General features: G+C 35.2%; 1 protein-coding gene across 3 annotated transcripts in view; it reads right to left on the bottom strand.

Moving 5' to 3' along the window:
- Positions 1-15827, bottom strand: part of TrpA1 (Transient receptor potential cation channel A1) — an 86866-nt gene that overhangs the window by 22017 nt on the left and 49022 nt on the right. For all 3 annotated transcript variants that reach the window (XM_076135043.1, XM_076135041.1, XM_076135042.1), the window contains one exon: positions 2975-3065. In XM_076135043.1, coding sequence (XP_075991158.1) covers positions 2975-3065 — 91 coding nt within the window. The remainder of the gene's footprint in view (positions 1-2974; positions 3066-15827) is intronic.

Below are 15827 nucleotides of genomic sequence, written 5' to 3'. Positions count from 1 at the left end.
CAGATTGAATCCATAGCCGTCTCAGCATAGGGACATTGATTAAATTGAAGAATCTTATTAGCAATAGCTACTACCATTATTACCTAACACTAACATAGAAATAACCAAACGTCTACATATGTGTTTAAACATCGTTGTATGATAAATTGAATGGAAAAGGTTCACTTTATAACTCTTATCTCAAGTTCCAAAACTTCTTTATTCAAATATCTCACATCCAAGCATAATCTTAACCACAATCTCTACTAACCCTTAAAGTAATGCAGAGATAAAACAAAGTAGGTGCATTAAACTGAATGTTTATTAACTACATAAAAGACACATCATAAGTCCGTTCCTAGGAAAATTCCGTCGCCATTTTTAACACCAGACTTATAAGAAACTAGCTGTCCAATAAGAGAGAATGGGTGAAATTTTTCCCCGTTTTTGTAACATTTTTTACTGGTACTCTGCTCTTTTTGGTCATAGCGTGATGATATATAGCCTATGTCCTTTCTCGGGTATTAAAATATCTCCATACCAAATTTCATGCAAATTCGTTCAGTAGTTTAGGCGTGATTGAGTAACAGACAGACAGAGTTACTTTCGCATTTATAAAATAATATTAGTAAAAAATATAATATTAGTATATTAGTATGGGAGACTATTCTAAGACATGTCAGGAGAATGTCAAGGCATCTTAATAAAAGGTTTGAATCTCTTAACTGTAAATAATAACAATAGGTGAGACCTATCAGTTACAAGTCTGGTAACTAATTGATGTTTACACCAAGATCATATTTCATATTGTCCTCTACAGGTGGGGGTCAATAACTTCATTCTATTCACTATTTAAAAGACTGAAAATAACTTTGTGGTGATCGTGGGTGCAGGTCTGAGAAACATCAGCCTAGGTTGAACTTTATTCTTTGTTAAAGTTAAGACAATACGTGGATGCGTCATGTGCAAGATGGACGTCATTTACGTGTATGAATAGCATGTCCGCAGTGTTTGACTTCCCCTTATGTCCTAACAGTTAATATAATAAATGATACAAAATAGTCTTACATATTAAGTAAGATTACTTTTTGAAAAATTTACTGTATTCAGTGATGTTATTGGTAATAATCAAGTCGATTCTTAATCCGTGAGTTTTGAATCAGCACCAATATGTACTTTTTTAACGTCACTAGAAAATAAAAGGCCGGGCGATTCAGATATAGATACACAAATTCACGTTCAATTCAAGGGTAGGCGAGGACTAAAAAAGATTCTCCAAGATATAACATCTGAAAGGAGGTAACTGACTCCGAAATGAAAGAAGATTTCGCAGTAGAGATATACCTAATTAATTGTTGTGACTGCGCTTAGGTGTAGTCTAAACAAGTGAGGTTTTTTCTCGTGTATTTATTTCATATATTTGTAGATTGTTTTGTAAACAGTGGGTATGTTTAATGAGGCAGTGCGCTGTGTTTTGACTGTCTTCTTTCGGTCACTGAACTTTATGTAGCTTAATATGTATGTTTGTCACGATTTCACGGAAAAAACTACTTAACAGCTTTTAATGGAATTTGGGACACATATAGTTTAAACATAGATTAACACATAGGATTATTAGCAAGAGTAATCATTTCAGGTGGACGAAGGATGCAGTCGGAAGTTAGTGTACATTATAAAAGGCTTCGTTAGTTAGTGATTTTCCCGCTAATGGGTCTTCTTCTTCTTCTTCTTATCGTATGGTTAGTGGTCAATCTAGTGTCAAAGTTGTTCAAGCCGCCCGAAGGCCTTTCACATGGCTTAACGACTGTTATCTTAGTAGATAACAACCGGGACCGACTTTAAATGTGCTCTCCAAGGCACGGAGACGCCCAGTACAAATACCACTATACGGTCATCCATCTATGGAGTAACCGCGCCAAGGGTTGCTTAACCCTCAGATCGTTTACCGACCGGTCATAAAGTATTAAAAATATTTTACGTTTGCTTTCTTTTTGCCGCTCATCAATCATTTTTCATTCTCTTTGAACAGTATGACATGCCAAGAAGGACCGCCTAAGATTACTACAACTAAGATGGTCCTTTTACTAACTACAAAAGTGGGAAACCAAGTGAGTAATAATTAATATCAAAATATAGAACTTTGTAAATGCAAATTGGTAAGTGAAGGAGGTTTGATCTTAGCCTTTTGTCCTTGAACTCTGACTTGATCTTAATGTTGGTACACAAACTTGGAAAGACAAAACGGAACGATGTTTTTAAAACGCAATTTTTTTACGCATAAATTAGCAATTGCGATACATTATATTATTAACCTGGAGTCTGGCTTTAAATAATAGAAAAGATAATACACAGAAAAAATCGGAAAAATGAATCTCTGAGAAAATTCTGTATATTCGTGACACATAAAAATATCGATAATTTCGACATGCTTACAATACTTCGAAACAATTTTAATGTAGCACAAAACAAAACTCGAGCAAGTTTCTAACGTTAGTTAAATATTCTTACGCTCGTTTAAAACAAGCCATAAGTGGGATGTGGTTAGGGAAGTCTGTCTGTTCTGTTTCCACTAACTAACCTAAATACCTAATTAAGCGGTGAAACAAATTTTATCTTGACACTAGCAGCCTATGTAGTACAACTCTATAACGTTAAAATCTTTCCTGCGGGAATTTGATGCTTCAAATCTCATACAAACATAGTACATAAAAAAGTAAAGGAATTTGGTGCAGTTCTTCACAAAATTAAAATGGGGTAGGGTTTTTTCAAAAATCTTATTAAGGTCAATTTGGGTAACTTTGAATTATTTAGGTAACATTGACAGTGGGAATTTGAACTAGTTTCGATTATTTTTTCATATGAAACCAACACAATTGATAAATGTTTATTTTAGTTTTGCAAACTTTTGTCAATTGTGTTCAATTTAAAGTTACCCAGGTTGGCTGTACAGCAGCTTTAGTTATTACCTATAAGTATTAAAGAAGTGATCACTTACTGTTGCAGCAAGAACTCGATCGCATCCAGAGCCTCATTCTCCACTCCGATGTGCAGTGGAGTGTTGCCGAAGTTGTCTTTTGCATTCAAGTCTGTAAATAACAAAACAATTAAAATATTGACAGCAGCTATGACGCAATGGGTAAACGGATGCAACGGCATTTAGCTGGAGATAAGTGGGTACGAATTTCATACCTCAAAAATATTTTTTGTTTAAAAAATTTGACCAGCCCATTTTGAGAGAAGTAATACAAATATAGTCCACTAAAATCCGAAAAAATGTTTAATGTCGAATGTCTAAAAGGATCGTAATCATTAAAAGAAATAATTAAGAAGAAAGAAGATTTATTGTAGGTGGACTGTAGTAATTACTTTTAAACAAAACTGACTGTATTTACAAAAAATAAATATATTAGGCGATGTTTGCAAGAAGACTATTTTATGAAAACATATTATTATGTATAAGTTAATTAGGTTAATATAATAGGCTAATAGGTTATATAACATTATAAATCTAATATCCAACGTTACGATCTCCACTACAAATCAACAGTGCGCCGAAACGTTAGGCATTTTAAGGTAAAATGCGTGTTCGCGTTAATTCTCATATTCTATTAAACATCAAATCAACAGTAATTTTGACAGATATCCTTAAATTAATTACGTATTAAGTTACCTATCAGATAAGATAAACTATCCACCACTTGTGCACTATCTAACTGGCGTATAATATTGCAACGGATGGAAGTGAAATTCGACAATAACTATTTCATAATATCAACGTGACGTTAACACGAGCGGAACGTTCACCGCGCTCTGATGCGGCGACACAGCTGATCCTGAACTTTCAAGTTTGTTTACATCTACAGTCTACAGACAATGAAACTTTAAGAAAAGATAAATTAAAGAAAGTAATGCATGTGAAAGAAAATTTAGGTTTAATTACTAAAAATATGCGTATAAAAATTATGACTGTTATCTTATGTTATGTTTGGTGAACTTTGTTCAAAGTCGAAGAAAATAATCTTGCAACTTAATTAAGCTGTTTCCAGTAACTGTAAGATATATGTAGATGAATATGAAAAGATAGTAACCACTTAATATTCAACGTAAATTAGTTAAGTTAATTGGGTAAGGTTACTTGTTGCACAAAACAAAATTAAACGAATAATATAAACAAGAAACCAAACTAATCAATAAACTCGACACCCAATTCCCAAAACACAATGTCCACTTTAACTCAAAACTATGTTTATATTTATAAACAAAAACAAAATACAAAATAAAAATGCAAGTTATTTTTAGCAACGTACCGGCAAATCGACTGCACTCGCCTGAGAGCCGATTGAGATTGGCTCACACTATGCCACCATCTCCCCAACCCCACAGATATTTGCCATACTACCTCTATATCAACACATTTCCGCGCTAGCCAACGTGGGTCGTCCCATTGACATTGTACACAACACGATACAACTGATTCCCGCGATATCTAGATGGTGACTGAAGAGAGATAAAATGTTTTATATCGCTACTCATATTTATACGTTTATCTCCACATGTACACTGTTTGTAAAACTTTGATTACTCGCAAAATATAGAAGCTTAATACGTTATAGACATTGTGTATTTGTTTATCAAGTTTTGTGACAAAAAAACTGTGTTTTACATATGTATTTGGGCATAATAAAATAACTTATGTGGATATGAAAAGAGACCAAAATACAGGTTTTTTTTTATAGTTTCAGCTTAACCCAATCCTAAGTTTGATATAAACTTATTTTATTATGAAACCATATCTATTACAAATGAAAAAACTTACATGCGAGGCAATTGTGCCTGTAAAAGTTTCCATTGTGCGATCACAGGGGATAATTGAGAATCCTTCACCCTACATCCAGCAAAAAATGTGATTTTATACTCTACATGTGAAATACAGTTGAGATCAGAATATCGGATTTTTTATACATTGTAGGTCATCTCTACGTAATATATAGCAAAGTTTTCTTTTATTTGGTCGTTATTTTTGTGTCCGACGACTTCGGTTCTAGCTGCTTTGAGTTATTGTTAAATTGTTTATTTTTATTAAGGTACGCTTTTTTTAAGACCTAACTCCTCTCCCTTTTACAAAAGAAAATCCTTGCTTGCGCAGCAGTGGGGCAGTAATTGGCTAAAAAATGACCGAATTGACGCACGAAATCCAGCAGAAAATATAAAAACAAGCATTTTTAAGTTCAATATTCTCACATCAAGGTAGACTCAAACTATAGGCATACTTTACCAAAATATCTGTAAACGATCTAGGTAGCATCGACCTTTTGGATACCATACCAAAGAATCAGGAAATGGGATGCTACGATACGGTCAGAATTTCAAGATATAGGTTCGAAAAATAGGTAACGGAGCCATCTTTGAATATTTCTTAGAAAGCATAAAGGTTCATGATAAGTTAAAGTCATGGAAAGATTCAGCTCGTCAATGTCATTTAACATTAAATTCTTGGTATTATAAGAGGCAAGTGCTAGGAATGAAAGGTTCACTAAATATATAATAAGGCTTCTTTTCCAAAGAATTTCATTTTTGAGAATCCGTTCATAAATTAAACGAGAACTTCTTATTCGAAGTCTGGTCGGACCTTTGATATGTATGTCGACTTATACCATTAAAGGTTAACATAACACTTAAATATTTATTTGGAATAAGAGTTTGGAGTCATAACCAGACTATAATAACTATATCATACAGTAACAGTACATGTCAAAGTCCAGCCAAAGAAATAGACATTTTTTAAGTATTTTGACCTAGTACTGGCTTACTCCCGATGCAAATCTATAGTGAGAGTTCAGTCGATAATTTCCATTAAAATTATAGGAATTTCAAAGTACGATTTTGACCTTAACTCAAGTCTTATACGATTTAATTGAAGAATTGTATCTGTACCAAGTTACTTAGTGCCCCTTGTCCTTTTTACACACAATAATGTCGAAAAGTGTAAGGATACAAGATTTTTGGTACGTTATCTTGTTAGTTCAAGTTTATGATATTTTTGCTGGCTTCTCTATCAGAGGAATGTTTTTGTACGCTTTTATTATTTATTGTTCATATACAGTATACAAATTGTCACTATGTGAGTCTTCGAATACCTTGACATAAATAAATTTAATGCTATAATATGGAATGGAAAAATACTAATGCTCGCCGTACTGCCTCCGCTACGCGTATGACGTGAACTTATGAACATTATTATGTTATTTTTGAAATTGGACATGATTCTTTTAAATTTTAGTACCATGCGGGGTCTATAACACGATTACGATTCACTCAGACTTCAAAAATGTTCTATATATTTTTGTACGTTTTTTAGTCCGTTCATTATGTATTCTTCTAGAAAACCTACATCACCGTTGAAAGCCACTGTCATATTTCTTTCTATTCCTATAACCGTAAAATTATCTAGTACTGTATTTTTCATTGTAATTTTCTTCAGTAAATTATAAAACAGAACAAGAACCTTACGTTGTCAATTTAATTGCGACCTTACCTAAGGCATTCAACTCCTTCGAAGCTCTTTTACAATTCTGTCGTCAGTGTTGTTCATCGAAACGTTACTTATTTAGAAATGGTTTGCAGCACACATACCCACTTGGTAATATTAGCACGTATTTAAATGAAAGTAGATCACAGATTGCATGTTGACTACTAAAATGTAATGGCTTGTCGACCGCTGGTTGACATTTACCCGTCAATGGGGTTAAACGACGCGATGCGTTACGATGACGTCTGGCCTTCGCTTAAGTAGGATAAAAATCCTATATTATGTATAAAAATATACAGAAAAATGCGAACGCTGCAAAGTTCTAGGGTGTAGTTTTGTTAACGTATCGATGTGTGCTACGAACCTTAATTAATTAAACTTGTAACGCGATGCTTGTGATTCAACTACCGATTCTGTATCGACTTTTACTTCGAGCGGGAGTCTATGTCATACAATGTCGGTGCATTTATGAGGCGCCCATAGCCAGTTCCGCTCACCGGTCGGTAAACGATCTGTGGGTGAAGCAACCGTTGGCGCGGTCATTCCATAGATGGGTGACCGCGTAGTGGTATTTGAACTGGGCGTCTCCGTGCTTCGGAGGGCACGTAAAATGTCGGTCCCGGTTGTTGTCGAAGATAACAGTCGTTAAGCCACGTCAAAGGCCTTCGAGCGGCTTGACCAACTTTGACACTAGGTTGACCACTAACCATACGATAAGAAGAAGAAGGTGCATTTATGCATAAGGTATATAGGTTAGGCTGTATTACATGGGACTATTATTATTAACGGTGAAACATGGGTGTATTTCACACACCTCTGCCCAAACATTCGGATAAAAAAACCGTTATATTATGTAATTAAGTTTAATATTTCTTGTTGAATCTCTAACTTATTTGAATGATTATAATCGTGACAATAATATCGAAAGCTCATAATCGTGTATCATAAAAAAAGACCCCATTACATTTGATTACGTTTTCTTTGCCAAAACAAGAATAAGGGATACACATTTACCTTAAAAGCCACGATTACTGCCGGGTATTATAAGAACATGGCTTTTACATTCAAAGCGAACTTCAGGGACACAGTATTGTTAATGTTCTGAATAAGTTATGAAGTAACCCAGAACTATAATGCATTGCTCATTTCTAAAAGATTTAGTTAGTAAATGCGAAGAAAGTTTAATGTACCGCTGTTACGAGCCTTCATTACTGTCATGTTACATTTGAAGTTTTGACATTTAAATTGCCGACTAAGTATGGCTTTTAAAGCATGTAACAATCGCTGATCGATTTTTCTTCAAGGACAATTTTAGTATTGATCGAGATCGAACATTTGATTTATGATTTCCGATGTACGTGGATTAGACAATTTCATTGTTAGGGTCTCAGCACACATATGGGATCGGAAAGGGATCGTAACCGTAACGCCTTTCGCCTCGCTGTCAACCAGGCGTCAACCTACCGTATGCACGTAACGAAAGCGTATCAGCAGCGCCTGTACGTCAACTCGGCTACGGCTAGGCGACACCGCGCTTACGCCTCGCTTATGGATATTTTCTCACTTCTTCAATAAGTTTCTCCCTTTGCATCGTTATTTTGTGTTTGAATCGAACTTAAAATTTTAAATAAAACATACGCGCAACACGAATGAAATACTCCTTGCGAATGGCGGCGTCTTTAGCAGGCAAGTTGCGGGAGGGGAAAGGGGAAAGGGTGGACGAAGAGATGTGAGCTCGGGTACGGAGAGACGTAAGCGCGGGGACGGAGAAACGTAAGCGCGGGGACGATGAGCCGTAAGCGCGGGAATTCAAGTTCGGAGCCTGTTCCGAGGCGAGGCGATTACGTTATTATTCCGATTAGTGTGCGTTGCAGTAGGGAGTTTAATACAAACCATTTTGAACGGCTCGAGGCGATACGGTGACGATCCCTTTCCGATCCCATATGTGTGCTGAGACTCTAAGTCTTGGTTTACAATACGTGAGTTGGCTATCATAGCCATAGCACTTGGCGGCGTCTTTAGCAGGCAAGTCGCGGGAGGGGAAAGGGGAAAGGGTGGACGAAGTGATGTGAGCTCGGGTACGGAGAGACGTAAGCGCGGGGACGGAGAAACGTAAGCGCGGGGACGATGAGCCGTAAGCGCGGGAATTCAAGTTCGGAGCCTGTTCCGAGGCGAGGCGATTACGTTATTATTCCGATTAGTGTGCGTTGCAGTAGGGCGTTTAATACAAACCATTCTGAACGGCTCGAGGCGATACGATGACTATCCCTTTCCGATCCCATATGTGTGCTGAGACCCTTAAAGGCACCCGACCACTGGAGTTGTGGTGCAATAGAAAAAAGAACCTTTTATTCCGTCCAGTAGATCATTAAAAATATTGGACACTGTTTTTTTCCTAATAAAAAATATGGCAACACATTCAGTCGAGAAGAGAAGTAATAACGTCACAGCGTGGCAATTAAAAATTATGGCAAAGTTCAAATTAGTCACTCCATAACTTTTTAAATAGGTCACAATTTTTTATCTGCGAAACGAACTAATTAGAATAGTTCGAGTGAAGCTGCACTTCGAGCTACGAGACACTAACTAGTCTTGTTTTGTATCTTCGGCTAATTATCACTGTTTTGTCAAAGTTAGTACAAATAGACGAGTTTCTACGTGGCAACGGAATATATTCTCTACTAAAGCTCTTTAAAGTTCAGTTGTCTAAAATACCTGTTCTACATTGTTATGAACACACGTGTATTACACAATGTTTCGATGATTTTCCTCGAATTCTAATTACCGTAGAAACAATTCTATAGGATTACATTTTATTCTACTGTCCATTGTAAGCTTAAATGACCTCGTTTCATAGACGTGGGTGTATGCCCTTTTTAACAATAAACAAATTAATTTTATTACGAAGAAATGAAATAATTATATAATTTAAAATTACTTCTCGTCTGCTTTTCGTTATCATTATTCAAATAACTTTTATCATTTGAAATCTAAGACAGTTGTTAGAAACGGCGCCGACTACGAGTACGTTTAAAGATCTGTCATTTTCCATCGCAAAGAAAATCTTTTATTAATCTCAGATAACGTGGTATTGACTTGGAATAAGGGGAAAGAAGACATCTTATTAGTTGATGCGTTAGGAGATAGCTGGAAACAAATACTAAGTTTGCGGCTTTCTTAAAATCAATCGACATATTATTAGGTCGGGGAAAAAGTCTTTTTGCATTGTAGTATGTATGAACTTGTTATAAAATTTCTTTGGCTTCAAGAATCACAAATGAGTACACGGTTCATTAGGTTTCTTTCAGTGAGCTCGTGAGGTACCCAAATATCGAGCTTTTTTGTGTAGAGAAAAGATTTTATTATAAGTTCATACATACTATAATACGAAAAAAATTTGCCCACCTAATATATAAAACTCTTTAGTTACTGAGTGACCGACTGATGGACAACACACAGCCAAAATTACTGAGCGTAGAAAGTTGGGTATGATGATTCCTAAGGAAGTGTAAAGGAGCACTAAAAGAAGATTTTTGGAAATTCCACCCCAATAGAGGATAAATTCCACGCGAGACAAGCTGCGGGCGGAAGGCTAGTATGTTACAAGTAACTATAAGATGAAACCTATAGTGTATGTTGAAAAATCGATGTGATTATAACAATTTAAGTACTTGCATCGAAGTTTCATAGAAAATTGTTAGAGCCTTGATCGTAAAGTATATCGAATTAAGCTGAATATTAAAGAAGGACGTATCATTTACTTCGTTTAAAGGGAGTTTTCAAATTATAGCTTAGGCCTTGTGAAGTAATTTTGTATGAGTTGGTGACTTGACTAATTGATAAGTGCATTGTAAGTAGACAATCGTTACCGTTAGGTCGATACCGGGTCAATCGACTTGCATACTTTTGAAGTAACAAAGAAAATTGATGTATTCTATTGTTCTTGTAACCAACGACAAACGGTTTAAAGCACGTCTTTGTTATATGTTTTCACCGGTGAACTTTCCAGTATTCTATACAGGTGGTCGTTTTAGTGATAGTGGCACTTTGGCTATAGAAAATGGGCGCTCAAACTAGTCAAATAAGCATTGAAAATTAGTATCATATGTTTAAAAAAATGTACCTGGTGATAATCATTTAAAAATGAAGTAACGAGGTGCAAGAAACTGTCAATACTCATTTGATTTGTCATTTTAGGAACTTAGATCAGATTTTCGTGAGTTCCTTGTTTAACGAATTTGATTATACGAATTATTTTTTTGTCACTGGCATTTGTTATAAATAGGTAATACTGACTACATGAACTCGTTAAGATTGAAACAACACATTAATATGGACACATCATAAAAACCTTGACGTTAAATTAATTGGGCCGAAAAATAATTTGCTATTGTAATAAAAATCAAACCACCAGAAGTTTAGAGTTCAATCGGATAGAATTCAATTGACGGTGTAATTGCAATCTTTATCGGATTACGAAAAACTACAGGCAAGGTCACAAAAATAAATGAATTTTATTTAATTGTTCAAGAATTTTATCGGCCAGCTATTTTAACACAAATAATAAACGCATACCAGTTCGCAAGAAATTTATCAGGCTTCAATAAAACTTTTATAGAGATAGGGGCGATCTTTGTTTACGGAATCCTATGAAATGCTGCAAATTCTTAAGAAAAAGAGCAATAGCCGTGAAGAACAATGATATTTATGCTGTTTAATGAACTTATGCCGTTATTCGATGATTTTGGATTTTATTTATACGAATGCAGCGCAATTTCACAATAAATTGGATAAGAGTTTATTTTTTTTAATGCAACTATATCCATAAAATAAATAAAGGCTGAATGATTAACAAAATTAAAAATTTGTGCAATTAAAGAAGAATTTGAATACCTACTGACGATCGCACAGATAGGAATTTTGTTAAAAAATCATACAATCAGCCTTTCAATTCACACAAATATTGCATGATAATGGTAGAATAATCGAATAAATTATTACGGTAATAAAATCGCAAATAAAACAAAACACCTCCGAAATATCTTAATAAACTTGCAACAAATTTTAACAAAGAAAAGAATCAACACGTGGATAAATACTTATTTAAAACCACCTGTAAATTACAAACAAAACAGAATTCGAACACACGCAACTGCAACAAGTTTTACCTTGTTTCTCCCTCACTTTAAAAGTAAGAAAACTTTGGAAAACTTTTCATTTAACACCACGCTTATTAGGTTGAAAACAAATATTAAAAGTTGCATAAAAAATACGTAGCTTGTAAGAAAATAATATAATGAAAGTTTAAAATGAAAAATAGTGGTTTAATACTTACGCGTCTGTCCAGAATCCTCTTTATCAAGAAGTACAACAGTAAGGTACATTTGAATAAAAAAAGGTACAAGTTGAGATAGGCGCAGAATACAGCGATGCACATCTTGATGACTCGTAGGCTCGGTCTAGAATACCTAGGCCGAGGAGTGCAACAGGTACTTATAAGGGCCGTCATTCAAGGTTGATGGATTGCGCCTGCGTCGTCGCTACTTCCTTGCTACCACCGTCCTAGACTTGCAACGGAAGAGGCTACCATTGTTCGAGTCGCTTTGGAAATATTTATGACTTCGATATCGAAAAAAATAATATGTAATATACGTTCCGTGATTCGGAGGGCGGACGGATGATGAGATAAGTCATTAAGCCATGTCAAACTTTGGGTACTATCGACAATTTTGAAAATCCAACCCACAAAAAAAATAGCAAAATTGCCTCATGAAGACGGGGCGATTTTCAATTATTGTAAAATTTTAAAGTCATACTTTATTTCGGCATCCAAGAAACAGGGGCGAGTTTCTTTCGAGTTTTAAATAATTTATTAGTCAACGATAGGCTAAGAATTATAACGGTTCTATAAATTTTCGATGATGCAATGACAGGGTAATTAAATTTTCCAATAACGTTGATGCAAGCGGCATTGTTAAAGCTGGATTTATGTAGGAAACTTTTAGGATATTTTTTAACCACAAGAATTTATCGAATTATCTAACTGCAGACATAGTTGCCGATGAAAAAATATTAAGGGATACTTTATTTTGTGAATTATTTGTTCTTTTTAATTCGACTTAGACAATATTTCTTGAATAAAAGTCTCCCGCAAAAAAAAATTATGATTTAAGGCCGAAAATTCTTCCAATATTTTTCCATTCGACTTTCTAACAAATAAAAGTAACTTAGTATCGTGTATCGATCAGGGTATAATGGCAAAGTAAACGGTAAGTAGCATTGCCCGTGCATGAATTGACCTCATGGTGCGCCTTCAGAATACATGAAAAATGCACGCCTCGTGGAACAAATGAGACCCGTTAATGCATAAAGAAGTACTAGTAAATGTTCGTTTGTTTACTGAAGATTAATTTAAATCATGGCCATCTGATACAGGGTGGACTAAAGTTTGTAATCGCCACTTCACTAAAAGTCGGGATTACGATTCCTGTAAATGTCATTGGACAACTCACACACGGTCATTTGATTCCAAACTAAGCAGAGCTTGTACTATGGTAACCACATAACTGATAAACATACTTATATACTTCTAAATACATACTTATGTAGATACATTAACAACCAGGCTCAGAACAAATACCCGATGACAAATGATTATGATTTTTAATTTGATTATACTTTGTTAAGAGCAATAGGTATTTGCTTTAGTTACATTTTTAGTCAGCACAAATGTTAATTGGTTTCTTTGTTACTTAGTAAATAATGGTCTTATTTATTGAATGCAGGAGATGGTTTTGAAAATAAACATACATAATGTAACTTTTATAGAGTAATATTTGACTAAGTTATAAAGTAAGTTAAATTTGTCTTTCGATGAAAATTAATTCAAAACATTAATCTATTGGCACACAGTGTGAGTTAAAAGCGCACAATGGGTTCCGTACCAAAAAAAATACAAAAATTTACACGCTAAATGTCAAGTGTAACCCTCTTATTTATAAACACATTATAAACTTATTTTAGTTAAAAAACTACGAAAATATGTTTTCTCTTTTTCATTTTGCTAAGGAGTGAAAGAAATAAAACTCTTTATAAGCCTTTGGTAACTTCATATTAATATATTTTTATGAATAAGAGGGTAAGTCTTTAAGTGAGTCTCAATGTCAATGTCAAAGGTACTCGATAGTTCGCGATTCTGCCGGTTTTCTAATGAGTAGCTCGATGATGCAAATGTATGGTGCTTGATAGAGTGGCGAAGAGTGATAAGTGAAGCCTAGGGCACCGGGCATGATACTAAGCTACGGGCTTTTATGGAAATATGTGCTCATTAGCACTTTGCCTGACGTGGTCAGCAATCGTATACGCTACCATGCATCCACTATTTCTTCAAATTTATCATTATCAACAAGCAACCGGCTAGCTATCGAAAAATCTTGTATGAAAATTTAAGGGTTATCATGTACCTCAGCTGACAACTATTTGAAACTATGCTGTACATTGCTTTCTTCCTTAGAATAAAGTGATTAGCATGGTAGGTCAAAGCAGCAATGTACTGAGTAGTGACCATCAATTTGACATAAATTAGTTGTCAAATGAGATACGTGATGAGCCCGCAGTGCCTTTAGCGGGCCCAGTGGGAATTATTTTCGCTGTACGTACTTATTTAATGTCAAAGTCTTGATCTAAGATTCTTTAAAGTGTAGACAATCATTGTTCATATGAGTTCGTTCGTGATACGTTTTCGCTCTATAATGTCAATACTGGTATTGAAAAATCTAATCTTAAAAATGTATAAGCAAACAAAACCGGGCAAACAGGCGAAGCTGACCGAGGCCGATAGTAATTTTCAAAAGTGCACTTATACAAGTGCTCGAAAGGACGCAATTGTAAAAGATTTGTTCATGACTTGAGTCTGAGCGTATTTTTTGTGAATTTGGGTAGTTTTAGCATGTCACGCATGGCTCCCTTAATCCAAAACTCGAGCCGCCCCTTCTCCTGCTTTGTGCAATAAGATTCTACAAATTCAATGAACAACACAATTGAACGTTGTATTAAAACTAGATATTGCGCAATAAAAACTTTAAACGGTTAATAAATGTAAATTACTGAGTGTCTAGTGGTAAGCTAGTTGATTTAATAAATTGATATAGAGTCAATCATAATCATTGAGTATATCAGATTAGAAGTCACAAATAATAATATTATGAATGAAATAAATAATATTATTTTCAATGTTTTTATAAGAGCCTTCGAATTGCGTTCGCTCCTTGCAAAAAAAACCGGTTAATGTGACTCCAGTATATACACGTATGATCATCAATATAATTGCATTAAGTGACCTGTATAAAACTGTGTAAGTTAACTAGAACAACAAATGTATTGCTTACATGATAGTTGCACAAGTCTTGACAATATTTTACATATAAATGCTTTTGACGATTTTCTCAGTATCTCAAACTACTGTGAGTAAAGGCGACGAGTATGAGATTTTCCCTAGTTTCACGATGCGCGACAAACAAGGTCATTGACTCCTACAAAACTAGACAAATTGCCTCAGCTGTGTATCTCTATATCGTCCGAGCTTTTGAACTTTTATATATTGTAACTAACAGTTCCATCGCTTTGCGCGAAAATTGGCATCCCTTTTTGTGAGATTTACTTGAGAATGAATTACACAGCATGGAACACAGACATACATAGAGACAAAAAATAATTTGATTGCCTTGCGGCAGATTTCGGTCGGTACATTTAACCCAATATACTAATAGCTCGATTCTCTGCAACTATCGACTACCGACAACCGGCTAGCTATAGAGAAGCTTTATATGAAAATCTGATCAGCGCCTCTAGCGGACGTCGTAATAAGTATTAATGCAATACATTCTAAATATCAAACTCTCGATACTCGAAGGTTCCGATTGTAGAGAATCACGCTACAGTAGCTCAATTCTCTATTATTATCGAGTATCGACCGACCGACCCGTCATCGAGGAATTTTGTATGAAAATCCGATCAGCGCCTCTAGCGGGCGTAGTAAAAACTTTTTTGGCAGTACATCCTAAATGTCAAAATTCTATAGCTAGCCGGTTGCCGGTAGTCGACAGTGGTCGAGAATCGAGGTACTGTTATTGTTACATACGAGGCGAGAGATTACAATTATTGATCAGCGCCCCAAGCGGAACTTAGAAGAACTAATTTCAGTACGGGCCGTCCCATAATCACGCGAGGCTCGAAATAAGGGAACAAAACTGGGAAACATGATATCGGGGGGGGGGTTTAGTGGGATTATTGCGTGCATTTATTTTCGCTTATTGTGTGA

This window comes from Anticarsia gemmatalis, chromosome Z (assembly GCF_050436995.1).
Source record: "Anticarsia gemmatalis isolate Benzon Research Colony breed Stoneville strain chromosome Z, ilAntGemm2 primary, whole genome shotgun sequence".
Classification (NCBI taxonomy): Eukaryota; Metazoa; Arthropoda; class Insecta; order Lepidoptera; family Erebidae; genus Anticarsia; species Anticarsia gemmatalis.
Note: the sequence above shows the minus strand (reverse complement) of the source record. Positions and strands in the feature narration are given on the sequence as shown.